Raw genomic sequence first — 27,162 nt, 5'->3', positions numbered from 1 at the left:
TAATTTAGAACAAAACTTCTTTTTTTTAGAATTTAATACTTAAAATTGTTATCATATACTCGTACAACTAATTTCTCTTTTACTCGCACTACAACAATAATCACTACTAGTGAGGACCGTCACTTTTTACTTTTGGTGACTTTTAACAAGGACATTTTGTCTTTCTTAAAATTTTTAGTTACTTTAGCTTATTCTTCTTCTAATGTATGCATGTTTTAGGTCGGTCATTTGATCACCCTTACAAATGAAAAAAGTATTCACAAAGCCTATATAAAAATTTTAGTGAACCTCCTTAGAAATTTGAATGATCCCCATAAAGAAAAAAAAAACCCAATAAAACTAACAACCAAATTAAGTAGGTTAACAAGAACCCTCTATCTTCTCCTTCTTAATTCCATTCTCATGCTGATTCCACACAAAAACACGACATTTTTGTGTTCTCTGGAAACATTATAATGCATAATCATTCGTAATCAATAGCCAAAACAGAGAATTAAATTAGAATAAACCTTTATTCGAGAGTGCAAATAAAAGAACGATGTGTGTTGTCTTTTTATTGACAATCCACAAAAGATGTATAGGTAACCTTTTAGTAGGCTAAATACGTTACAATTTAATTTATAATTGTTTAATGGGTTTTTCAACTCTCAATGTCGTCTTTCACGGGTTTTTGGTCCTAATACTGTCTTCGATGGTGTACGCAGGAGGCTGATATGTAGACAGTCTTATCCCCACCAAAGGTAGAGAGACTGCTTCCAGGTTCTACCAAAGATATAAAAGGTCATCCAGCCTTACTGGACATAAGGATCGAATCCATGATGTCTGTTATATAAATTTTTTTAAAAATAGGTACCCTATCTTAGATGGTCTTGTCTAAGCTGGCCTTGGTAGTTCTTGGAACAATATTGACAACGGTGAGTATTGAAAGAACATAATTTTTGTTTTCTTGAACTTGGACAATAAGGTCATCATGCCCTGCTATATAACATGGACTATGTAACATTATAGTTCATCGGACGTTGGATATTTTAGTGTAATTGAATTAATTTGTTTTGACCATTATTGTCATAATAATATATCATATAGACTTGGAGTTGCTGAGTGCACGCCTATTTAAATTTATTATGACCTTAGAAGCGAAGCCCTTAAGGTACGGGGTGAGATTTGCGTTGGTTTTTCCAACGAAAGAGTGAAAGATGCTCTTTTAGAAATGAGCTAGAGCTCCCAGTCCAAGGGGCCGGGGGCAACCCCCCTAGGAGCGGGGTCCAAGGGGTAGACCCCTGGCTGGGGTCAAAGATTTAATTTTTGTAAATTTAATTTTCGAAACTTGGGAACCAAAAGTGGCAATTCCAAATACCCTTGTAAATAACTGTCGTTTTGGCAGTTTCATCGGGATATATACATCCCGTAACAAAGTTTCTGATCATTTTTTTTCTCTCTTTTCCGGTTCTTTCTCTCAAACAACAACACACTGAACGTTCAAAATTATCTAAATTGTATCTGATTAAATAGTTCGGGTGAACCGTCAAGTTGATTCAATCTAAAAGTGACTACACGTTTTTCAGAGTTTGATTATATCCGGTTATCTGTTCGTTACTCACGAATTTCCCCAACACCCGCTGTCTTGTTTCCTTTAGGGTTTTCGTGTTTTTTATTATTTTTTTATTTTTTTTGTTCACTAATGTAATTACAACAAACTTTGACAATAAGTTTAGTTTGGATCACTACCGAACAAAACGTGTTCTATTTTTTTCATTTTTTTAACACTCTTTTTATATGACTAAAGTCACATACAAATGTTTATTTAGTAGGCGAAAAGACGACGTATTGTCTATTTTCGAGTTTATTAACAATGAAGGTCCCTTTATGTTGGGTGACAGGACGATATTGTCCCTACACATTATTGACATGTGTAGACTTAACGACACCTGTTACCGATCCTGTTAAAATGGGACCAATCTTGTAAAAATTTTTCAAAATAGGAACTCCATTGCATCAATACTTGAAAATGAAACCTCATTGCTACAAAACTATAGAGAATATGTGACAATAAAAAAAAAAAATTATTTTTTTTTAATGATTTTATATGTATTATTTTAAAATATTAATTAAAATTTTGTATTTTCCTTAATTATATCCATAATTTGTTTGTATCAAACGACAAGATCTATATTTTTACAAATATTCATTCTCTTTTTCTTTATTCTCGATCTTTATTACATTTTTATTCGCTATGATTCAAACCTACCAAATATTCCAGTATACCTAAAATTGCATGTATTTAAAAGTTGCATTCCAAATCATATTATCCGCGTTATTTACTACATACACAATGCCGTCCATAGCCGCTTTAACTTTTTTAAATTGGCAAAATCAAAGTGTTAATTTGTGTATCTTAGTGGAAACACATGTACTATAAAAAGAGCTTCACATCTACTTTAAGTGCAAGAAACAATACCAACAAACCATATATCTTCTTAGTAATTATATACGTAGAAGTTACGTACGGAAATACAAAGAACTCAACAATAATTAATGGTGAGTAGCAAGTTAACCATCTTTTTGTTCATTGGACTGCTAGCAGCTTTTGCTACTTGCATTTCAGCTACACAATTCATTGTTGGAGACGACTATGGCTGGACTCTCAACTTCGACTATCAAGCTTGGGCTAAAGGCAAGGAGTTTGTGGTTGGAGACAAGATCGGTATGTATAGACCTCTATCTCTATAATATAAAAACATATATACACACTTTAGTAGAAAAAAAACCAACGTGGTTTGGATAAATGTTAAACTCGATCTCTGGCCTTTTGAAACAAAGGTTAATTAGAAAGTTGATGATCTTTACAGTTATATAAATATTTCGTAGTTTAAGTGTTGCTTAGTTTACTATTCCCCGAGTCAATATAATCTAAGAAATTAAGAACCATGCATGCATGCATGTTCACATTTGTAGTTTTCAAGTATCCGTATGGGAAGCATAATGTGTACAAAGTGGATGGAAATGGTTTCCAACGATGTGTTGCGTCTGCCACCAATGAGTCTTTATCTAGTGGATATGATGTGATAACGCTTGCAACACCCGGAAGGAAATGGTACATTTGTGGTATCGGTAACCATTGTGTGTCGGGTGGAATGAAGTTAGTCATTGATGTTACGCCTCAGTGGACACCGGCACCAACAATTGCGCCTTCAGCTTCATTTCCTCTTGCACCCGCACCTGGCCCTTCTAGTCCCCTTTCTGGGAATGTGTTCATGGTCGGAGATGCTAGTGGTTGGACTTTAAATTTTGATTACCAAACTTGGGCAATGGGAAAAGAGTTCGTCGTTGGAGACAAACTTGGTAAGTTAAACCATTAACAATCCCAAGTTTAGTATACTGTAAAAAAAGACCTCTAGTCTTTTGATAAAATTAATGATCTTTTAATTAAGAGTTAATTTCACAAATCGTCCTTGTGGTTTTATCAAAAAATCACGTTTCATCTTTTAAACTTCAAAATGACACTGGTAGTCCTTTATACGAAAATAATGGTCATGTTTCGTCCTTTAATCTAATGGATGATGGTCACATTTCGTCCTTTAATTTAACGGATGATGGTCACGTTTCGTCCTTTATACGGTCCTTTAAAGGACAAAACGTGACCATTATTCGCGTATAAAGGACTACCAGTGTCATTTTAAAGTTTAAAGGATGAAACATGATTTTTTGGTAAAACCATGAGGACGATTTGTGAAATTAACTCTTTAATTAATTATTCTTAATGTAGTTTTTAAATACCCGGCCGGAGTTCACAACGTGTACAAAGTGAATGGAACGGGCTTCCAACAATGTACTACTATGGGTTCTAATGGAGCGCTAAGTAGCGGACATGATGTGGTGCCCTTGACAACCCCAGGAAGAAAATGGTACATTTGTGGTGTCGGAAAGCATTGTGAAAAGGGAGGCATGAAGCTTGTGATCGATGTACTACCTCAATCAACGGTTTCTCCTTCTCCTAGTCCATGGAGTTCATACAATGGAGCCGCTAGAAGGTTGGGAGGAATTTTGGCTTAGAATTAAGACCATTTGTTTTTCAATATGCTAGTACTATCTATGTCTTCTTTTGAACGCATTTAATTAATTTGATGTCTTTTTGGCATACCAATTTAACATTCATGTATGTCTCATGTTACTACTGTATTATTCGAGCATAGTGAAATGTTCTGATGCGCGCAGAACGTCACATATTTAATCAAAGAATAAAAGTATAATATATATATTTATCTATACTTTATTTGATATACAACGAGACACACTACAAAAAATCTCAAAAGTCATTCCCCTCTCCCCATAAAATCTCAAAACAACATAGCCCGTCTGTTCACAGGTATTTTCGGTTTTACTAAAGATCTTGAGTTCGATTTTTAGAAATGACAAACTTTGGGGTTTTTTCCTCCGAATACTTATAACGGTCCATGGTCAACATCTTGTTGTCTAAGTTACGTATAAGACTTCACTATTTACGGTGAGGTTTTCTGATGTGGTTTTCCGACCGATTGTTTGAAAAAAACATACGTCAAAATAAAATAAATCAGAAAATAAATCCGAATATAAGCACAAGGTTTTATCATTAATTCGTTATGGTGTCTAAGAGCGGACGAGTTGATGTATAATTCCAAGATCGTGCAATTAAGTGGGTTAGCCTCGTTATGCGTCTCTTTAGCCTTTTTTGCGTCACGTATAGAGTACCTCAAATTATCTTAGTTAACCGTTAAAAAAAAATAATCAATTAATCTTTTATTTTTCATTGAACCGGTAGGGTTAACAAAAACTTAAATACCTTAACTTTTTTTATTTTTTTGTTTGAATGTCATTGTAAATTTACGAAATTAAAGAAACCTAATTGTATCACAATATGGAAACATGCATGTTCTTAATAATAACACCGAAATTAAGTTGAATCATCTTATATATCTGATTTCATTGATTGCTTATGGATATATTATTACACCCGATAGTTTTCGAATAACGATATTTGTATTGGAAACCTCATTGATTGCAAGTCATCCAAAAACTTGGTCTCCACGCACCAAGTATGCTTAATTAATTATTCATTCCCCACTCTATAAATACCCGGTCAATTAATACGATTTACATAACTTTCTTCTTCCGATCCTCTTGATATATACAGCACATACTTGCTCAATCGAACGTACGTACGTACGCATTATATATAATCATGACGGGTTGGGACGACGATATGATCACCACCAATCAAGCTTACACCAATAGAACCCGCACCGTTTTCGACAAATGCTACTATTATCGCCCACTTTCGTATATCAACAAGAACAACCATAATATTGATCATGATACCGGAAGCAAGATCATCATGCCTCAATCCGCCCTCGATAAACTTATATCCTATCCCGAGTACCTCGATTACCCCTGGCTGTTCCAGATACAAAACACGACGACGGGCCAACACTACTCCCATTGCGGTGTCTTGGAGTTCACGGCGGAGGAGGGTTTCGTTTACTTGCCATCGGGGATGGTGAAAACCTTGCACCTACGAGAATGTGATTCGGTCAACATTAAAAACATACGTCTTCCTAAAGGGACTTATATTAAGATACAACCACATGCCACAAAATTCACCACACTTTCAAATCAAAAAGCTATACTCGAACGTAGTCTTAGGGATTTTGCTTGTTTGACGACGGGTGACACTATTGTTATCAAGTACGGAGAGGACAAGTATATGATTGATATAGTGGAGACAAAGCCCGAATGGGCTGTTTCGTTGGTTGACACTGATTGTGAGGTTGATTTTTTACCTCCCTTGGACTATAAGGAGCCCGAAAAGTTACATGATGAAGAGTCAAAGTTGTTTCGGGGCTTTTCTGTTGTTGATAAGTCGCTAAAGAAACTGATGATAACAGATGAATCAACCGCTATGCCAGTTGATGAAAGAGTGGAGGATAAACATTCGACGACAACAGAGTTTAGGCCGTTCGTTGGAGTGAGTAGACGGGTTGATGGAAAGGCGCCCAAGGTGGAGCATGATCAAAACAAAGCTCAAGTAAACATGAAGAAAAGCGATGAGGGATTCAAGCCATTCACGGGAAAGAGTTACCGATTAGTATGATTGATTCAATATGGATTAATTAATAAGTTTATTGTTGTTCTTGATATATCTTTTAGCTTGTTAATTAATTCTTTGGCTATGACTTTAGCCGCATAGTGTACGATTTGAATCTGGTTTTGATTGACTATATAAAACTTAGGTTAATTGGTTAGTTTGGATTCATCAGTATGTTACTGGAATTTCAAGTAATTCGATCTACGTACATGTGCAACAACATATGGCCCACTCCAAGCTATTCAATAAAATCAAAGTATTGTTTCCAACACTTTGTCTTTTTTTTTTTTAAACCTAGATATATGAAACATGAGATTCAAGCATGTTAGTATATTACCACTACCAAATTTTCTATAACTTTTTGTTCAAAATATGTTAAAAGATGTCAAGGATGGGCCAACTATCACAATTCACAAACACAACCATTAGTTGCAGATTGTTATATGGCCCAACTAAAATAAACTACGAAGCCCATTTAGTCCATGGGAGTTTCCTTTATGATAAACTAAGCTACTTAGCTAGGAAATCAAATGCAGTTTTTGACTTTTTGGTTGTATGCTTTGTTTTTATTTTTGTATTTTATATTTCCTTCGAAACCTATGACTGGGAATTAATTAAACATTAATACTTTCTTTTCTTTTTTCTTTTTTTTTAAGTTAGTTTCGTTTCAGACGTGCTGGAAGCAATTTTAACTAACAAATCGCTGGACCTGCAACCCCCTCTTTATGGAAAATACCTTGAGATAACCCTAGTGATGTATCCTTAAAAAAAACTCAAACTTAGGCCCAGATGAAATAAGTCAACTAAATTAGAAAATGTTTGACTTTTGCTACATTGAGTGGCAACATGCATCCTAGCAGAAAGAAAGTAGTAACAATTTATGAATAAAAAAGTACTCGTAGTAATTATTGCATAGTTTTAGTACGTGAACTTTGAACATACATGTCATGTGAGAATCAACAATTCTGGTTACTTACATCAACAGTTAATGTAATAAAATTAAAAAGAGATTATAGATACAATTTCCAAATGGAGCAATTAATTCGAAGGCATACAATTAGGACCAAATCCACAAAACCATTGCCGTCTACAGCCGGGTGATACGTCTTAACTCAAAAAGTATATATGTATGCCACAATCCAGTAGCTTTTCAATCATCTTCTCAACCAATTAACCAAGCTAAGATACCACTTTCATAGTTTTTAAAAGAAGTACTACTATTTTGAAACCTCAAAAATATGTCAAGAATGGGCTCATCCTGTTTTAACATTGCCTTCATCGCAACACTAATTTTGCTTGCAACTTCAATCTCTGCCACGGAATACATTGTCGGGGATGAAAGTGGCTGGGCTCTTGACTTCGATTACCAAACTTGGGCCAAGGATAAAGTTTTCTTCGTTGGCGATACACTTGGTATGCTATGTGACATTCCCTTAGATATAACTAAATTTAGCTTGTTTACTAATTATGCATTTTCGTTTGTCTGACATTCAAGAAACTAACTTTTATTTTTCTTTATATAGTGTTCAATTATGCGACTGGCGTACACAACGTAGCAAAAGTCAATGGCACCGGTTTCCAACAATGTTCCACTTCTTTTTCCAATGGAATCTTGACAAGTGGACGTGACATCATCCCTCTTCAAACTCCGGGAAGGAAATGGTACATTTGCGGTGTTGGGAAGCATTGCGAGCTAAGAAACATGAAGCTTGTCATCACTGTTCTGCCACAAACAATGGCTCCGGCTCCTAGCCCAGTAGCCACATCTGGATCATTGCAAATGGCAGTACCAACATTGTATGGGCTTGTTACTGCCTTGTTTGGGAGTCTATTGTTGCTCCTGGTTTAAAACATGCCATCTCTGTTTTGTTTACATCAAAGTATTGTTTATTTGATTTTCTTAAAATGTGTGCTAAAATTTTGTATTGGTTTGAAGATATATACCGAATATGATCATTTATTTCTTGATTCTTTGTTTGGAATTATACAAAAACCATAGGTGTGGCAACCTCTTTTAAATATGAAATTAATGTACAGCGTATCGAAAACCTTACCATGGACCGGCTGCTAAAAAAATGTGACTTCAGATAGAACCACACTAGATACATTAATTCGAAGGCGAAACATTTAGGCAAACATTGAACAACTACACTAGATGCAGATTTTCTAATTTCTTGACGTCATTTGAGTCTTGGAGAAGCACTCTGTATAACTTTATCGCATTCCTTACAAAGTAAGTCTTGTGCCATCTATGTCACAACTTTTCAAGGATGTTTGGAATTTCTTATTCTAAAGTGGTGCCTAAAAGATACAAGGATATCAACCCGCCATTTTCATTTTTCATAATATAAACAGCTACTAAAGGTTGAAATAATGTGAGATCTAAAGGTGACAAAATAAGAATTTTGGATGCCGGATCAAGTTAATGTGGTTAAAATAGGTTGAATTTTGTAGGATTGTGCAGTTCCTAATTAGTGATTCTCATAGAACTCAAAGCCATATATACAAATGAAAAAGAACATGCACATCCCTTTCTTAACTTGCTAAAAGCTGAAGGCTAACTGAACATAAACTTATGCAAAAACAAAACGCTATGTGACAATCTCTTACAATATTAAACCCAAAATGACCTTTCAATCATCATTAGAGCTAAAAAACAGTGAGAAAAAGAACTTTTTTCATTTAAATACTCAATTATCCGGCCAATAAACAAATTTATTACTATTTTCAAACAAATTTGAAATAGAAAGCGGCAACCATAAGTGATCGAAGACATCCTTCTATCTTTCATACAAGAAATTTAGTCACCCTGCTAAGATCCTTCTGCCTCATTTCTCTATATATACATTCTTGAATTATCACATGTCAACTTAACTCATCGAAAATTACTTAAGCAAATATAGCCGCAATGCCTTCTATGTTGGTTCTAGTTTTAGTAACCATTTTAACCTTCCATTCAGTCAATGCTGCTGAGCTTGAAACCTACATTGTCCATTTAGACTCATCCAAGGGTGAAGAATTCACTCAAAAGAATGACCGTGAAAGCTGGTACCGATCCTTTTTACCACAAACCACAATGGGTTCAAATGATGAAACTAGCCTTCTTTTTGCATATCATAATGTTCTCAATGGGTTTGCAGCCAAGTTATCCAAAGAGCATGTGAAACTCATGGAGGACATGGCCGGATTCTTAGTTGCAAGACCAGAAAGAGTGTACTCACTTCATACGACTCATACTCCCAATTTCTTGGGGTTGCACCAAAATATGGGGTTTTGGGCTGGTTCAAACTATGGAAAGGGTGTCATAATTGGTCTTCTAGACACTGGAACGACTCCAAGCCATCCTTCTTTCAACGACAAGGGAGTCCCTCCACCACCAGCAAAATGGAAAGGCAAATGTGAACTTGAAGGGTGTAACAACAAATTGATTGGATTGCGGGATCTTACTTTAGGTGGAAATGATACACAATATAATCAAGTTGGACATGGTACGCACACTTCCAGCACCGCAGGTGGAAATTTTGTTAGTGGGGCCAATATACTTGGAAATGCCAATGGGAACGCGGTTGGGATGGCACCACTTGCACATGTGGCAATGTATAAAGTTTGTACGTTTGATCAAGGTTGTTTAGAGAGTTGGATTCTAGCAGGAATGGATGTAGCAGTTGAGGATGGAGTTGATGTGCTTTCGTTGTCGATAGGAAAAGGAGGAGGCATTCCGTTCTATCAAGAAGCTATTGCTTTAGGTGCATTTACAGCTATAAAGAAAGGTATCTTTGTGGCTTGTTCCGCAGGTAATTCTGGTACCTTTAATGCAGCAATGTCAAATGAGGCACCATGGATTCTAACGGTTGGGGCTAGTACCATCGATAGAAAAATAATCTCAACGGTTTCCCTTGGAAACAATATTATGCTAGATGGTGAAACGTTATTTCAGCCTAAGGATTTTCCTAAAACATTATTACCTTTGGTGTACCCGGGATCAAATGGTGTTGAAGATACAGCGTTGTGTTTGGAAGGATCATTGGATCATATTGACGTGAAAGGAAAGGTAGTGTTGTGCGATACAGGTAATATACCTGAAGTTGAGAAAGGCCAGATAGTAAAGAATGCTGGAGGCATTGCTATGATTCTAGCAAACCGAGCTCCGGAAGGAGCTACTACTTTTTCCGATCCTCATGTTCTTCCTACGTCACATGTCGGTTACAAAGAAGGAGTCATGATCAAGACGTATATCAAGTCAACCAGATCGCCTATGGGCACTATATTTTTCCGAGGAACTGTAATCGGAATTGACTCAGCTCCTCAGGTGACTTCCTTCTCATCAAGAGGGCCTAGCTTGGCGAGTCCTGGAATCTTGAAACCTGACATCATTGGCCCCGGTGTTAGCATTCTGGCAGCATGGCCCGTGTCAGTTGAGAACACATCACAAGCAAGCGCTACATTTAACATGATATCTGGTACTTCAATGTCTTGCCCTCATCTTGCGGGCATAGCAGCATTACTGAAAGCTGCTCACCCCGACTGGTCACCTGCAGCTATCAAATCTGCAATCATGACTACAGCCGATCAAGTGAGCCTAAATGGTAAACCTATTCAAGACGAAAGAGAACTCCCTGCAGACATCTTCGCCGTTGGTTCAGGCCATGTAAATCCATCAAAAGCTACTGATCCAGGTCTCGTTTTTGACGTCACACCAGATGATTACATTCCTTATCTGTGTGGGCTGGGTTACACAACCCAAGAGATTGGGACTATTGTGAAACGACAAGTCTCATGTGAAAAAACCATACCAGAAGGAGAACTAAACTATCCTTCATTTGCAATCACATTAGCAAAAGGCGAAAACAAAACATACTCAAGGACAGTAACAAATGTTGGTGACGCTAACTCTGTATACACTGTATCAGAACCAGATATGCGTATCCCAAATGGTATAGTTCTCGCTGTTAACCATCCTGCTTTGGAATTCACTCAAGTAAACCAGAAATTAACTTATGAACTAACATTTAGTCGTCTTAGCAACATGGAGATGAATGTTTCTTACGCCGGGGGAGTCATGGCTTGGCGTGCGGGTACATACGTGGTTAAGACACCTTTTGCTATTAGGTTTGTATAAGAGAAATGGTTGTCATGCTTTATAAGCCCGTAAGCATTTTCTGCATACATTTTCTTTGTTTTCTTTCTTGCTGGTTTCCGTTATCGGAGATTTGAAATTAAAATCTTTCTTTCCCTATGTTATCTTCTCTTCTGTAGCGGTATAAATAGAAATGACGACGAAACCCATTTGTCCTGAAATTGTGTTTACACAGTAGAACAATCCTCTAAATTTCATTAGTGTTGAATGTTAATTCATTAATCCAGTGAAGGGTCGTTATGTTGATAGTTTATGTATTTAGAGTCGTGTTTGTAAAGTGTATAAGTTAAGGGGTCTAGTATGTCAAGAATAAAGTTAATAACCGAAAGGTAGTTATATTCGGTTATAGGAAGTTAGTTATAAAGGTCGTGACTTTTAGGAAAAGTCACGATGGTAGTTATTGATGGAAAGATGTGACCTTTCATGAAGAGGCACAAAGGTTAGGATTATGTCTATATATATAAAAGTGTCTACGCATTGTAAAACTTAACATAATTCATTAATCATTATATACAAAGTGTGAGTTTGTGTGTGTGAGTTTTGTTCATTAGACATGTTTGATTCGAGCCCGAGATGAATTTCATATAGATGAGTCAACCGGAACCAAATTGTATATTTTGGGACTCAAAGTTCCAGTTCATCCCATTATATTTTTAGAATTTAATGTTGTATGTAGTTTAGAAACTTTCTTAAAATAGCTAATGACTCATTGTATGTCTATATACTTCATCCAGAAATATATTATGAGAGATGTACACAACATTTAGACATAAACTGTTTCTTTATGTTTTACACAATATTTTCTGTTTTGTTTGATAACCAAGAAAGTCAAGAGCCGAAATTCAAGAATCAAGAACAGCAATTACGTACAAACACCCCTAGGCCCTAGCTAGCTTGTTTCGACATGGTTACTCTGAGCCGCTTATGGATGTTTGGAATTTCTTATTCTTAAGTAAAAAAAATATATATCCGTTCAAAATATTATATATATATATATACACGAGTATATTACAAGGGTATGAACCCGCAATTTTCATTTTTGAATATAAACAGCTACTCATATATATCCGTTCAAAATATTATATATATATATATATACACGAGTATATTACAAGGGTATGAACCCGCAATTTTCATTTTTGAATATAAACAGCTACTCATAATTTACATTTAAGAATGTACATATATGTACAGTAACAAAGTATAGTCGTTTGGAGTTACCTCGCTCATTTGCAAACAATTTTTCATCAACTTTCAGTTAGCAAGTGATGGTGGAATGTGAAATCTAAAGGTGACAAAACATTTTGGATGCCGGATAAAAATAATGTGGTTAAAATAGGTTGAATTTTGTAGGATTGTGCAGTTCCTAATTAGTGATTCTCATAGAACCCAAAGCCATATATACAAATGAAAAAGAACATATACATCACTTTCTTAACTTGCTAAAAGCTCAAGACTAACTGAACATAAACTTATGCAAAAACAAAACACTATGTGACAATCTCTTACAATATTAAACCCAAAATGACCTTTCAATCATCATTAAAGCTAAAAAACAGTGTGAACAAGATTGATTTTCATTTAAATACACCCAATTATCCGGCCAATAAACGAATCTATTACTATTTTCAAACAATTTGAAAAAGAAAGCGGCAACCAAAAGTGATCGAAGACATCCTTCTGTCTTTCGTACAAAGAATTTAGTGAGCCTGATAAGATCCTTCTGCCACATTTCTCTACATATACATTCTTGAATTATCATAGAAACATGTCCTCTTAACTCATCGAAAATTACTTGAACAAATATAGCCACAATGGCTTCTATGTTGGTTCTAGTTTTAGTAACCATTTTAACCTTCCATTCAGCCCATGCTGCTGAACTCAAAACCTACATTGTCCATTTAGACTCATCCAAGGGTCAAGAATTCACTCAAAAGCATGACCGTGAAAGCTGGTACCGATCCTTTTTACCACAAACCACTATGGGCTCAAATGATGAAACTAGTATTCTTTTTGCATATCATAATGTTCTCAACGGGTTTGCAGCCAAGTTATCTGCAGAGCATGTAAAGGTCATGGAAGACATGGATGGGTTCTTATTTGCAAGGCCAGAAAGAGTGTACTCACTTCAAACGACTCATACTCCCAATTTCTTGGGGTTACAACAAAATATGGGGTTTTGGGCTGGTTCAAACTATGGAAAGGGTGCCATAATTGGTATTCTAGACACTGGAACGACTCCGAGCCATCCTTCTTTCAATGACAAGGGAGTCCCACCACCACCAGCAAAATGGAAAGGCAAATGTGAAATAGAAGGGTGTAACAACAAATTGATTGGATTGCGGGATCTTACATCAGGTGGAAATGATACACGCTTTGATCAATTTGGACATGGTACGCATACTTCCAGCACCGCGGGTGGGAATTTTGTTAGTGGTGCCAATGTATTTGGAAATGCCAATGGGAACGCGGCTGGGATGGCGCCACTTGCACATGTGGCAATGTATAAAGTTTGTACGCTGGAAGATTGTTTAGAGAGTTGGATCCTAGCAGGAATGGATGTAGCGGTTGAGGATGGAGTTGATATACTTTCGTTGTCACTAGGACTGGGGATAGGCATTCCGTTTAATGAAGATACTATTGCTCTAGGTGCATACGCCGCTATACAAAAAGGTATCTTTGTGGCTTGTGCTGCAGGTAATTCTGGTCCTTTTAATGCATCGTTATCGAATGAGGCTCCTTGGATTCTAACGGTTGGGGCTAGTACCATTGATAGAAAAATAGTATCAAGGGTTTCTCTTGGAAACAAGGTTATGCTAGATGGTCAAACGTTATTTCAGCCCAAGGACTTTCCTCAAAGCTCATTACCTTTGGTGTACCCGGGATTAAATGGTGTTCAAGATGCAGCATTGTGTTTAGAAGGATCGTTGGATCATGTTGATGTGAAAGGGAAGGTGGTATTATGCGATAGAGGTCATAAGATGTCGAGAACTAAGAAAGGCGAAGTAGTAAAGAATGCTGGAGGTGTTGCTATGATTATAGCAAACCAAGCTCCGGAAGGAGCCAGTACTATAGCCGATTCTCATGTTCTTCCTGCTTCGCATGTCAGCTACAAAGATGGACTCACTATCAAGACTTATATCAACTCAACCACATCTCCTATGGCCAGTATATTATTCCAAGGAACTGTAATTGGAACAGACTCGGCTCCTGAGGTTACTTCTTTCTCATCAAGAGGGCCTAGCTTGGCGAGCCCTGGGATCTTGAAACCCGACATAATTGGCCCCGGTGTTAGCATCCTGGCAGCATGGCCCGTATCAGTTGACAACACAACACAAGCAAGCGCTACATATAACATGATATCTGGTACTTCAATGTCGTGCCCTCATCTCGCAGGCATAGCAGCATTGCTAAAAGCTGCTCATCCTGACTGGTCACCTGCAGCTATAAAATCAGCAATCATGACTACAGCTGATCAAGTGAGCCTAAATGGCAAACCTATCCAAGATGAAAAAGAACTCCCTGCAGACCTCTTTGCCGTCGGTTCGGGCCATGTAAATCCATCAAAAGCTACTGATCCAGGTCTAGTGTTCGATATTGCACCAGATGATTACATTCCTTATTTGTGTGGGCTGGGTTACACAAGCCAAGAAGTTGGGAGTATTGTGAAAAAGAAAGTCTCTTGCGAACAAACCATATCAGAAGGAGAACTAAACTATCCTTCATATGTGATCACGTTAGCAAAAGGTGAAAACAAAACATACTCAAGGACAGCAACAAATGTTGGTGACACTAATTCTGTTTACACTATATCCGAACCAAATATCCATATCCCACCGGGTATAGTTCTCACCATTCATCATCCTGCTTTGGAATTTACACAAGTAAACCAGAAGCTAACTTATGAACTGACATTTAGTCGTTATAACAATGTGGAGATAAATGTTCCTTACGACCAAGGATTCATTGCTTGGCAGGCGGGTACATACATGGTTAGGACACCTTTTGTTATCAAGTACGTATAAGAGAATTGGTTGTCATGCTTTATAAGCCCGTATGCATTTTCTGCATACGGTTTTCTTATTTTCTTTCTTGCTTGTTTCCATCATTAGTGATTTGAAATCACAATCTGTCTTTCCCTATATTTGATATCCCCGTCTGTAGCGGTATACTCAATTAATAGGAAATGGCGATAAAGCCTATTTGTCCCAAAATTGTGTTTACACGTTAGATTAATCCTTCAACTTTCATTAGCTTTTACAATGAGGATTTCCGAAAGATATAGTGATCTTGTGATATAAAACTTTATAGTTTTATTTAAAAATTTTAACTGCATTAATAAGTGCCGAACTCCAAAAAGATGATGGGACATCAGTCCACTGAAACCAAGTTGTATCTTCTGGGACTCAAATTTTCAGTTTATCCCCTAATAATTTTACAATTTGATGTTGTATGTATTTAAGAAACTTTCTTAAAATAGTTAATGACTCATTGTATATATGTCTATGTACTTCTCCCAGAAATATATTATCAGAATGATATGTTTTACACAACATTTAGCCATCCACAGTTTTTATGTTTTACACAGTAGTAGTAGACCGTACATATATGATATGAATCGGCTGAGAAAGTAGAGGGTGTGAAGTGTCTTTATTTAATAGCTAATCGATTGCTTTTAGTAATTTCTTGTTCACCAAGTTTAGGGTCAAAAAGCTTGGTTAAATAAGGTCATTAGGCCAAGGTTTTTAGGTGTGGAAAATTATAATCAATTGTTCTTGGGAACTTAGGGCCACTGGGGCTTAAATCCAGACACGGGGCTACTGGAGCTTATTCGGATTATCTTCTAGTGTTTATTACTTGCGGTTCGTTTATCCGAATTGTTAGAATTCTCTGGCCGATAAAATTTATCATACATGAAACACGCATGGACAAAATGGACTGGCAGGTTGAGCTGATTAGTACATGGGTTGACAAGTCAAATGAATTGGTTTTGGGTAAAGTGGGTTGGTTTCAGGTCGACCTGACAACTGAAGATGCCAACCGGACCCAACCTGAAAAAATTAGGTTGGCGGGTTGGTATTCAAAATACGCAACCCCAACTTGTTTTTTTTCCGGTTGAGTCAAGTATTGACCGCTATGACAAACTGGGAAATGCAGCTTTTGGTTGTCTTTTTGGGTTTCCTTTCAGACGATTGGGTAAATATTGAACATTACGTTGGAACACCAACATACATGGTGACTTTCAACAATTTCACCCTACATAACCAATAATTCTTTCAAGTAAAACAATTAATGTTCATCCAAGGCCGTGCTTAACACGGACTATTTAGCCCTAGCGGCATGTAACATTTAACATTAATTCCGGTTGCTTACATCAATAGCTAATTAAAAAAATAAAATTCAAGAATCGAAAGTAGTCGAAGATTTTTTTTATCAATGACAACCATGCATAAAGCCAAAAAAAAAAAAAATTAAAAGATTAAAAATTGCATATGGTTAAAGTTGATTATCTGTATGATTTAAAGTGTATAGCAACCCAAGTGAATTTCAAGTGGATAGATAGATGTAACAGGGTAAAGGGTTAGCCGTATTAGACCTATTATATTTTTGGTTTGTATAAGGCATGCCTATTAACTTATGAAGTAAAAGCAGCATGGTTGAATCAGTGGTAAACATCCTTGCCTTTGGAGACAGAGGTTATGAGTTCGATCCTCATCTCATGCAAAGGTTGGGCCTTTTCTACCATTTAGGTAGAAACTGGAAGCAACCTCTCTACTTAGGTAGAGGTAAGGTCTGCCTACATCTTAACCTCCCCCATACACCGTCGAGGTATTGGGGCTCAAAACCCGCAGAAGGCGGCACTGGACAGTTAGTTACTTACTTACTTTTTCTATTAACTTATGAAGTCCTAATAGTACGAATATTCAAGTACTCAATATAAATTGATTATAGATACATATTCCAAATGGAGGAATTCTTTCTTAGCACATACAATTAGGACCAAATCCACAAAACCATTGCCGTCTACAGCCGGTAATACATCTTGATTACTTTTCTCCATTAACTCGAAAACTATATGTATGCAACAATCATGTAGCTTTTCTATCATCTTCTCAATCAATTAACCAAACTAAGATACCATTTTCATAGTTTTTAAAAGAGTTACTATTTTGAAACCTTGTACTATGACAAGAATGGGCTCATCATGTTTTAACATTGTCTTCATCGCAACACTAATTTTTCTTGCAACTTCAATCTCTGCCACAGAATACATTGTCGGGGATGAAAGTGGCTGGGCTCTTGACTTCGATTACCAAACTTGGGCCAAGGATAAAGTTTTCTTCGTTGGAGATACACTTGGTACGCTACGTTATATTCCATAGATATATACATAACTAGATTTACCTTGTTTACTGGAGTATTATTTTCTTGCATATCTTGTTTGTTTGACATTCAAGAAACTAACTTTTAATTTACATTATATAGTGTTCAATTATGCCTCGGGTGTACATAACGTCGCAAAAGTGAATGGCACGGGATTCCAACAATGTACGACTTCCTTTTCCAACGGAATCTTGACTAGTGGACGTGACATCATCCCCCTTCAAACTCCAGGAAGGAAATGGTACATTTGTGGTGTTGGGAAGCATTGCGAACTAAGAAATATGAAGCTTGTCATCACTGTTCTGCCACAAACAATGGCTCCAGCTCCAAGCCCAGTAGCCACATCTGGATCGTTCCAAATTGCAGTACCAATGCTGTATGGGCTTGGTTCTGCCTTAATCGCGAGTCTATTTTTGATCTTGGTTTAAAACATGCCATCTGCTTAACATCAATTATTGTTTATCTGATTTTCTTGAGATGTGTGCTAAAATGTTGTATTGGTTTGAAAAAATATCCTGAATATAATTTATTTCTTGATTCTTTGTTTGGCATCATACAAAAACCATAGGTATTTCAACCTCTTTTATTTTAACTTGAATGGAGTGACTCATTTACGAAAGATCACTAATCAGCTTGCCAATCCTGCTGCACAAAGCCCTTAGGCACCCCAAGTTACTCCATATCCGGTAAAAACCCTATAGCCCGGCCGGTCAAGGCACAACGATGAATTATTAGAAAAACCTGTCTCAAGGATCGAATCCTGGTCTCCTATCATTGTCCTCCATTCCAACCAAGCTAAGCCCAATTATAGGATATCTATTTTTAGTTATTATCTTGGATCAATATTCTATTTAATTAGTGGCTATCTTCTCCTTATTAATAGGAGCTATGTATGGGATGTATTGGTGTGATCCCTCTATTTAGTCTTTGTAATTCTTTCATATCGAGAATGAAAAATCACCAGATCTTCTTCTCCTTGCAATTTTATATGGCATCAGAGCCAAAAACAACCATAGTTTAAACCAATGGCAGGAGACGACGATCAAACCAAAAACAAAAACGGTGAAGGTGGTTCTAGCAGTGGAATCACATATGAGTCACCCTACTACCTTCATCCTTCCGACTACCCCAAACAACTTCACGTAAATGAAGTCCTCACAGACAACAACTTTGCCGATTGGAACCAAGAGATGACAAACTTCTTATTTGCAAAAAACAAAATGGAATTTGTCGATGGGACGATCAAGAAACCTGAGAAAACTGAGAAAAACTACATGCTGTGGATGCGTGTTGATGCTATGATAAAGGGATGGTTGACAACAGCCATGGAGAAAAATATACGCAACAGTGTCAAGTATGCAGAAACAGCATCAGAGATTTGGGCAGACCTGAATGAACGTTTCGGTAAAGAGAGCGCTCCTCGGGCGTATGAATTGAAACAGAAAATTGCTTCTACTCGACAAAACGGCGCTTCCGTGTCAACATATTTCACCCAACTACGGTCCATATGGGATGAAGCTCAATCCATACATCCTTTTCCACGTTGTTCTTGTGACAAGTGTGAATGTGATGTGGGCAAGAAGATCAATGAACATCAAGAGAAGGAACGTCTTTATGAATTTTTAATGGGGTTAGATTCAGAATTCACTGTTATTAAGACTCAAATTCTGGCAACCAAACCAGTTCCCTCACTAGGCACTGCGTATCACTTAGTGGCGGAAGACGAGAGGCAGAGAAGTATTTCGAGTGAAGGAAGGATACAACCAGAGCCCGCTGCATTCAAAGTTGGACAGAAACGAGATTTCTTAGCTGGACGAAACAAAGAAAAGGAAGGCTCGAGGACTACAAAGGATGGAATTGAGCGATGCACTCAATGTAAAAAGGAAGGTCATAAACGTGAAGGTTGCTTCGAGATAATCGGGTATCCTGAATGGTGGCCTGGGAAGAAAAAGGACAAGGTGAAGCCCAAAGCTGCGTTTGTGGACAGTGAATCGAGCCCTATTCCTGGCTTAACAAGTGAAGACTACCAACTCCTACTGAAACATTTTGTTGAAACAGGTAAAAGTGGAGATACAAAACCCGTTGCAAATATGGCTCATAAAGAAGACGAAAATGGTGAGTGGATTGTTGATTCGGGTTGCACCGAATACATTACTTACTTATCTAACATTCTTTTGAACAAAAGGGACACTCCATTTGAGCCTCCTGTTGTCATTCCAAATGGAGCCTCCATTCCGGTTAAAGGAAAAGGAGACTATGTTCTTCCAAGAGGAGCAAAAGTCAATGGGGTTCTTTATGTTCCAGATTTCAAATTCAATCTTCTTTCTGTCAGTCGCCTCACTCGCGATCTTCAATGTTCCATATCATTCTTTCCTGATTTTTGTATCATGCAGGGCTTACAAAGGAGGAACTTGATTGGTGCGGGTAAATGCCGAAGGGGACTGTACCGAATGAAGATGATTCAAGAAAGAAAGGCGATGACTACTACAGTTGAAACGTGGCACAAAAGACTTGGGCATGCTTCAAAAGGAAAGTTGAATAAGATGGATTTTCTCAAAAGTAGTATTGTTGATTTGGGTAATTCCTGTGATTCTTGTGCTAGAGCAAAACATACTAGATTACCTTTTCCTTCCAGTTTTATTAAAACTAGTGCTACTTTCGATTTATTCATTGTGATATTTGGGGAGGTTATCGAATCCCATCATATACGGGTGCCAATTATTTCCTTACAATAGTAGATGATTTTAGTAGGGCGGTATGGGTATTTCTTCTCAAATATAAAAGCCAGGCTAGCCAATGTCTTAAGGATTTTCATAAAATGATTGAGGTGCAATTTGAGAAACAAATAAAAAGGGTTAGAAGTGACAATGGTGGAGAGTTTACCTCCAACGATATGTTAGATTTTTATAATCGAAAGGGAATTTTACTTGAAACCTCGTGTCCTCATACCCCTCAACAAAATGGTGTCGTAGAAAGAAAACACAGACACCTTCTTGAGACGGCTCGTGCATTAAGGTTCGAAGCGAATCTTCCTAAAAAATTTTGGGGGGAATGTATTTTGACCGCGGCTTATGTTATTAACCGTCTTCCATCCAAGATCATTAAAAACAAAACTCCTTTTGAGTTAATTTGGAATAAAAACCTGAATATGATTCTCTAAGAGTCTTTGGTTGTCTTGTTTATTTTAAAAATACCGACACAAAAGGAGACAAGTTCGAAGAAAGGGGGAAACCGGGGTTTTTCTTGGTTATCCACCTAGAACCAAAGGTTATAAAATTTTTGACTTACAAACCAGGAAATTGATTGTTAGTAGAGACGTCAACTTTCATGAAGATAATTTTCCTTTTAAGAATCTTCAAGGAAATAATGAAAGTATAACAGAAGAACCAGGAATATGTCACGACTGTCACTGTGAACCATTTTTGACTCATACTGAATCGCGAAATCCACAAATGGATTATAATGATGCTGAGCCCAGTAGTGACTCAATCGGCGGACATGAAAGCCCAGATTGCATTGAGTTGGATTTGATAAATTATGAAACTCAGTTCAAAGATGATGGGGCTGAAACAAATGAGTTCCATGAAGCTACAGAACCCCAGATAGAAGAAAGACCAGCTCGAAATAAGACTCAACCATCGAGATTCAAGGATTTTGTGGTACAAGTCCCACCTTCGGTCAACCACCCCGCACCAACATCAAGTCAAGTTGCCTCCACGGTTTGCTATCCAATCTCTAGCTTTGTTTCTTATGAAAAATTTTCAACTAATCATAAGGCTTTCTTAACTGCTATCACTAATAATGATGAGCCAAAATCGTTCAAACAAGCCTCACAGGATGTTCATTGGCGTGAGGCGATGCAAAAGGAGATTAAAGCCCTAGAGAAAAATGGAACTTGGACTTTGGAAAATCTACCTGAAGGAAAGAGAGCAATAGACTCCAAATGGATTTATAAGGTCAAGTTCAAACCGAATGGTGAAGTTGAAAGGTACAAGGCGCGTCTAGTTGCAAAAGGGTTCACTCAAATGGAAGGCGTTGATTATCATGATACATTTGCACCCGTAGCCAAGCTAGTAACCGTGCGAACTCTACTAGCAGTTGCCGTCAAACGAGACTGGATCATTCACCAACTCGATGTTAATAACGCCTTCTTGCATGGAGATCTCGACGAGGAAGTCTATATGAAAATTCCTCAGGGCTTCTCTAACACCAACAAAATCGAGTTTGTCGTTTAAGAAAATCTTTATACGGGTTGAAGCAAGCTTCACGAAATTGGTACCACAAGTTCACTACTTTCTCCAGAGTTTGAATTTCCGACAATCCAAAGCAGATCACTCTTTATTCCTTTATGAGATTAATAGTATCACTTTGGTGGTTCTAATTTATGTGGACGATGTCGTTATTACAGGCAATTGCCTCGACAAGATACAAGAAGTCAAAGAAAAGCTCGACAAGGAATTTAGTATTAAAGACCTTGGGACACTTAAATACTTCCTCGGGATCGAAGTGACCAGAACAAATGATGGTTTGGTTCTAAGCCAACGAAAGTATACCTTGGATATTCTAAAGGATAGTGGGAAATTGGGTTGCAAGCCGAGTGCATTTCCCATTGAACAAGGCCTGAAATTAGACAAGGGAGAGAAAGAACCAAGTGTTGATGCAAATCAATATCGACGCTTAGTGGGTCGACTATTATATCTTCAAGCCACACGACCGGATATTGCGTACTCAGTCAACATCTTGAGCCAGTTTGTGGCTGATCCAAGAAGTAGTCATTTGGAGGCGGCACATCGAGTTCTTAGATACTTGAAAGCTACACCAGGACAAGGTATTTTACTCTCTCGTGCAGGCGATACCACTTTAACAGCTTACTGTGATTCGGATTGGTTGGGTTGCCCATATACTCGACGCTCACGTACCGGCTATGTTCTACTACTAGGTGGTAGTCCCATTTCTTGGAAGACAAAGAAGCAATCACTGGTCTCACGTTCATCAGCCGAAGCAGAATACAGAGCTATGGCTTCCACGGTTAGTGAAGTCATCTGGGTTCGTTGGTTGCTTAGTGAACTTCAACTTCACATCTCGTCACCTACACCTCTCTTCTGTGATAATCAGGCAGCCCGTCATATAGCAAATAACCCGGTATTCCACGAAAGAACTAAGCATGTCGAGATGGATTGTTACTTTGTACGTGAAAGAGTTGAATCCAAGGAGGTCATTCCAATGGCAGTCGCTAGCAAACTGCAACTGGCCGACTTACTCACAAAGGGTCTTGCAGCAAACCAACTTCAATTTCTTCTTGGCAAGATTGGCATTGCAAATTTACATGCTTCATCTTGAGGGGGAATATAGGATATCTATTTTTAGTTATTATCTTGGATCAATATTCTATTTAATTAGTGGCTATCTTCTCCTTATTAATAGGAGCTATGTATGGGATGTATTGGTGTGATCCCTCTATTTAGTCTTTGTAATTCTTTCATATCGAGAATGAAAAATCACCAGATCTTCTTCTCCTTGCAATTTTATACCAATTGTTATTTTAACCTCTTTTTGAATCTGGAAGTCACCAACGGTGTATCAAACACCTTTGATTCACAACCTAACAGCATTGGATGGGTTGCAAACAATCTGACTTGAGATAGAAAATAGAATCACACAATAGATACATTTCAGCGAGAACAGGGGAAGAAGGTGTTTAAAATACATGTACGATTTACAATAGTTTGAAGGCAAAATATTTAGGGAAACATTGAACAAATGTAGTAGCTTGGTTGTACTCGTCATACGTACATGATGCAGATTTTCACAATTCTTAATGTCCTTTGAGCCTAAGTACTCTGTATAACTTTTTCATATTCCTTGATAAAGAACGTCGTTGTCATCTATGTCTAGTAGGAAGAATATGTAAACTTATAGTTTGGTTATAACAAAATGAAATGACCTGAAATTACGAGCACACACACTTATCTAATTACTCAGTTTACACTATGTCAAAACGATAAGACAGGAAAACCCTATTATTTTTTCAATGGCCAATTGTTGCAAATTTGGGCATGTTATTCTTCGACGCTTATAGATGTTTGGGATTGCTCAAATTATAGTGGCGCTTAAAAGATACAAGCATATCAACCGTACGTGTTTGAAATCGTCTATCTGCTTTCAAAAAATATACAATCAACACTAAACTAAGCAATTCCAAACACCCGCAATTTTCATTTTTGTTAAAATGAACAGCAAACTTGCAGTTAATAATGTACATATGTACAGTAAGAAATTCTGGTTGTTTGGAGTTACCCTGATCACTCGTTTGCAAAAAATGTCTTATCAACTTTTCAGTTAGCAAGTGATGGTGGAATGTGAAATCTAAAGGTGACAAAATAAGCATTTTGGATGCCGGACCATAATAATGTGGTTAAAAAGGGCTGCACTGCCTGCACAGATCATATTGATTCTCACAGAATTGGTCAGACCCAAAGCCATATATTCAAATAAATAAATATGCACATCCCTTTCTTAACTTGCTAAATTCTGAAAGCTAACTGAGCATGAACTTATGCAAAAACAAAACACTATGTGCCCATCTTTCACAATATTCAAATCCAAAATGACCTATCAGTCATCATTAGAGCTAAAAACCAGTGTGAAAAAGATTGGTTTTCATTTAAACACCAAATTATCTGGCCAATAAAAGAATCTATTATCATTTTCAGACATTTTTGGAATAGAAAGCGGCAACCAAAAGTGAAGACATCCTTTTGTCTTTCGTACAAAGAATTTAGTCAGCCTGCTAAGATCCTTCTGCCCCATTTCACTATAAATACATCATTGAATTATCATAGAAACATGTCCTCTTAACTCATCGAAAATTACTTTAACAAATATACCCACAATGACTTCTATGTTGGTTCTAGTTTTAGTAACCATTTTAACCTTCCATTCAGCCAATGCTGCTGAACTCGAAACCTACATTGTCCATTTAGACTCATCCAAGGGTCAAAAATTCACTCAAAAACAAGATCGTGAAAGCTGGTACCGCTCCTTTTTACCACAAACCACTATGGGTTCAAATGATGAAAGTAGCATCCTTTTTGCATATCATAATGTTCTCAATGGGTTTGCAGCCAAGTTATCAGCAGAGCATGTGAAGGTCATGGAAGACATGGATGGGTTCTTATTTGCAAGGCCGCAAAGAGTGTACTCACTTCAGACGACTCATACCCCCAATTTCTTGGGGCTGCACCAAAATATGGGGTTTTGGTCTGGTTCAAACTATGGAAAGGGTGTCATAATTGGTGTTCTAGACACTGGAACGACTCCGGGCCATCCTTCTTTCAATGACAAGGGAGTCTCTCCTCCAACGGCAAAATGGAAAGGCAAATGTGAAATTGAAGGGTGTAACAACAAATTGATTGGATTGAGGGATCTTACTTCAGGTGGAAATGATACACGATATGACCAAGATGGGCATGGTACGCACACTTCCAGCACCGCAGGTGGGAATTTTGTTAGTGGTGCAAATGTATTTGGAAATGCTGATGGGAACGCAGCTGGGATGGCACCACTTGCACATGTGGCGATGTATAAAGTTTGTACTTTGGAAGATTGTTTAGAGAGTTGGATCCTAGCAGGAATGGATGTAGCGGTTGAGGATGGAGTTGATGTGCTTTCCTTGTCACTAGGAGGAGACTCTTTCCCGTTCTATCAAGATGGTATTGCTATAGGTGCATTTACGGCTATACAAAAAGGTATCTTTGTGGCTTGTTCCGCGGGTAATTTTGGTCCTTTTAATGCATCATTGGCAAACGAGGCCCCATGGATTCTGACGGTTGGGGCTAGTACCGTTGATAGAAAAATAATCTCAACGGTTTCTCTTGGAAACAAGGTTAATCTAGATGGCGAAACATTATTTCAGCCTAAGAATTTTCCTCAAACCTCATTACCTTTAGTGTACCCGGGATCAAATGGTGTTCAAGAGACAGCGTGGTGTTTGGAAGGATCGTTAGATCAGGTTGACGTGAAAGGAAAGGTGGTATTATGCGATAGAGGTAATATATCAAGAATTGAGAAAGGCCAAATAGTAAAGAATGCTGGAGGCGTCGCTATGATAATAGCAAACCGAGCTCCGGAAGGAACTAGTACTCTAGCCGATCCGCATGTTCTTCCTGCGTCACATGTCGGCTACAAAGATGGAGTCACGATCAAGACATATATCCAGTCAACCGCATCGCCTATGGCCACTTTATTATTTCGAGGAACAGTTATTGGAATTGATTCAGCTCCTGAGGTGACTTCTTTCTCGTCAAGAGGGCCTAGTCTAGCGAGCCCTGGAATCTTGAAACCCGACATTATTGGCCCGGGAGTTAGCATTCTGGCAGCATGGCCCGTCTCAGTTGAGAACACAACACAAACAAGCTCTACATTTAACATGATATCTGGTACTTCAATGTCTTGCCCTCATCTCGCAGGCATAGCAGCATTGCTGAAAGCTGCTCATCCTGACTGGTCACCTGCAGCAATTAAATCTGCGATCATGACTACAGCCGGTCAAGTGAGCCTAAATGGTAAACCTATTCAGGATGAAAGGGAACTCCCTGCAGACATCTTTGCCATTGGTTCGGGCCATGTAAATCCATCAAAAGCTACTGATCCAGGTCTAGTTTTTGACGTTGCACCAGATGATTACATTCCTTATTTGTGTGGGCTGGGTTACACAAGCCAAGAAGTTGGGACTATTGTGAATAAAAAAGTCTCATGCGAAAAAACCATACCAGAAGGAGAACTAAACTATCCTTCATATGTGATCACATTAGCAAAAGGCGAAAACAAAACATATTCAAGGACAGTAACAAATGTTGGTGACGCTAATTCTGTTTACACTATATCGGAACCAAATTTCCATATCCCACCGGGTATAGTAGTCAGAATTCACCATCCTGCTTTGGAATTCACACAGGTAAACCAGAAGCTAACTTATGAACTAACATTTAGTCGTTATAACAATGTGGAGATAAATGTGCCTTACGACGAAGGATTCATAGCTTGGCAGGCGGGAAAATACGTGGTTAGGACACCTTTTGTTATCAAGTACGTATAAGAGTAATGGTTGTCATGCTCTATAAGCGCGTACGCATTTTCTGCATAAGATTTCCTTGTTTTCTTTCTTGCTTGCTTCCATCATGAGAGATTTGAAATCACAATCTGTCTTTCCTTACATTTGATGTCCTTTTCTGTAGCAGTATGATTAACAGGAAATGATTTCAAAGCCTATTAATCCCGAAATTGTGTTTACACGTTTAAACAATCCTTCAAGTTTCATTAGCAAGTACAAATTTCCAGAACATTAACACCCTTCTTTAAAGCTGATTGAACTACCTTAAATAACCCCTAGCAAGATTCAAATTTGTTAGGCTTTTAATAATCTAACATAACCTTCGACCAGCTTGACTATAACCCCTTCCTTGCCCTGTTTTATTAGACCAGAAAGATACCAAGGAAAGAAACAGAAAAATCAAAGACA

General features: G+C 37.7%; 8 protein-coding genes across 8 annotated transcripts; all 8 read left to right on the top strand.

Annotated features, from left to right (window-relative positions):
• The first annotated feature begins 2,535 nt into the window (after nucleotides 1–2,535).
• On the top strand, nucleotides 2,536–4,053 carry LOC122601815 (blue copper protein-like). The gene is made up of 3 exons (XM_043774550.1): nucleotides 2,536–2,704; nucleotides 2,956–3,342; nucleotides 3,767–4,053. Exons 1-3 carry the CDS (start codon nucleotides 2,536–2,538, stop codon nucleotides 4,051–4,053), a joined length of 843 nt encoding a protein of 280 aa, XP_043630485.1.
• A 1,165-nt stretch (nucleotides 4,054–5,218) lies between these two features.
• On the top strand, nucleotides 5,219–6,161 carry LOC122600765 (ubiquitin fusion degradation protein 1 homolog). Its single transcript, XM_043773522.1, has one exon. It carries the CDS (start codon nucleotides 5,219–5,221, stop codon nucleotides 6,125–6,127), a length of 909 nt encoding a protein of 302 aa, XP_043629457.1. The 3' UTR covers nucleotides 6,128–6,161.
• Nucleotides 6,162–7,368: 1,207 nt separating this feature from the next.
• Nucleotides 7,369–7,970, top strand: LOC122600766 (blue copper protein 1b-like). The gene is made up of 2 exons (XM_043773523.1): nucleotides 7,369–7,534; nucleotides 7,645–7,970. The coding sequence occupies exons 1-2, from the start codon at nucleotides 7,369–7,371 to the stop codon at nucleotides 7,968–7,970; spliced, it is 492 nt and encodes a 163-aa protein (XP_043629458.1).
• A 1,059-nt stretch (nucleotides 7,971–9,029) lies between these two features.
• On the top strand, nucleotides 9,030–11,280 carry LOC122600763 (subtilisin-like protease). Its single transcript, XM_043773521.1, has one exon. The coding sequence runs from the start codon at nucleotides 9,030–9,032 to the stop codon at nucleotides 11,238–11,240; it is 2,211 nt and encodes a 736-aa protein (XP_043629456.1). The 3' UTR covers nucleotides 11,241–11,280.
• A 1,792-nt stretch (nucleotides 11,281–13,072) lies between these two features.
• Nucleotides 13,073–15,283, top strand: LOC122601814 (subtilisin-like protease). The gene has a single exon (XM_043774549.1). The coding sequence runs from the start codon at nucleotides 13,073–13,075 to the stop codon at nucleotides 15,281–15,283; it is 2,211 nt and encodes a 736-aa protein (XP_043630484.1).
• Nucleotides 15,284–17,452: 2,169 nt separating this feature from the next.
• On the top strand, nucleotides 17,453–18,070 carry LOC122600767 (blue copper protein 1b-like). Its single transcript, XM_043773524.1, has 2 exons — nucleotides 17,453–17,618; nucleotides 17,745–18,070. The coding sequence occupies exons 1-2, from the start codon at nucleotides 17,453–17,455 to the stop codon at nucleotides 18,068–18,070; spliced, it is 492 nt and encodes a 163-aa protein (XP_043629459.1).
• A 597-nt stretch (nucleotides 18,071–18,667) lies between these two features.
• Nucleotides 18,668–19,559, top strand: LOC122601813. The gene is made up of 2 exons (XM_043774548.1): nucleotides 18,668–19,426; nucleotides 19,545–19,559. The coding sequence occupies exons 1-2, from the start codon at nucleotides 18,668–18,670 to the stop codon at nucleotides 19,557–19,559; spliced, it is 774 nt and encodes a 257-aa protein (XP_043630483.1).
• A 1,535-nt stretch (nucleotides 19,560–21,094) lies between these two features.
• LOC122601812 (subtilisin-like protease) lies at nucleotides 21,095–26,739 on the top strand. Its single transcript, XM_043774547.1, has 3 exons — nucleotides 21,095–21,817; nucleotides 21,905–21,969; nucleotides 24,597–26,739. The coding sequence occupies exons 1-3, from the start codon at nucleotides 21,095–21,097 to the stop codon at nucleotides 26,737–26,739; spliced, it is 2,931 nt and encodes a 976-aa protein (XP_043630482.1).
• Nucleotides 26,740–27,162: the final 423 nt, after the last annotated feature.

The sequence above is a fragment of the Erigeron canadensis genome, chromosome 5 (genome assembly GCF_010389155.1).
Source record: "Erigeron canadensis isolate Cc75 chromosome 5, C_canadensis_v1, whole genome shotgun sequence".
NCBI classification, from domain to species: Eukaryota; Viridiplantae; Streptophyta; class Magnoliopsida; order Asterales; family Asteraceae; genus Erigeron; species Erigeron canadensis.
This window is presented reverse-complemented; position numbering and strand designations above follow the sequence as displayed.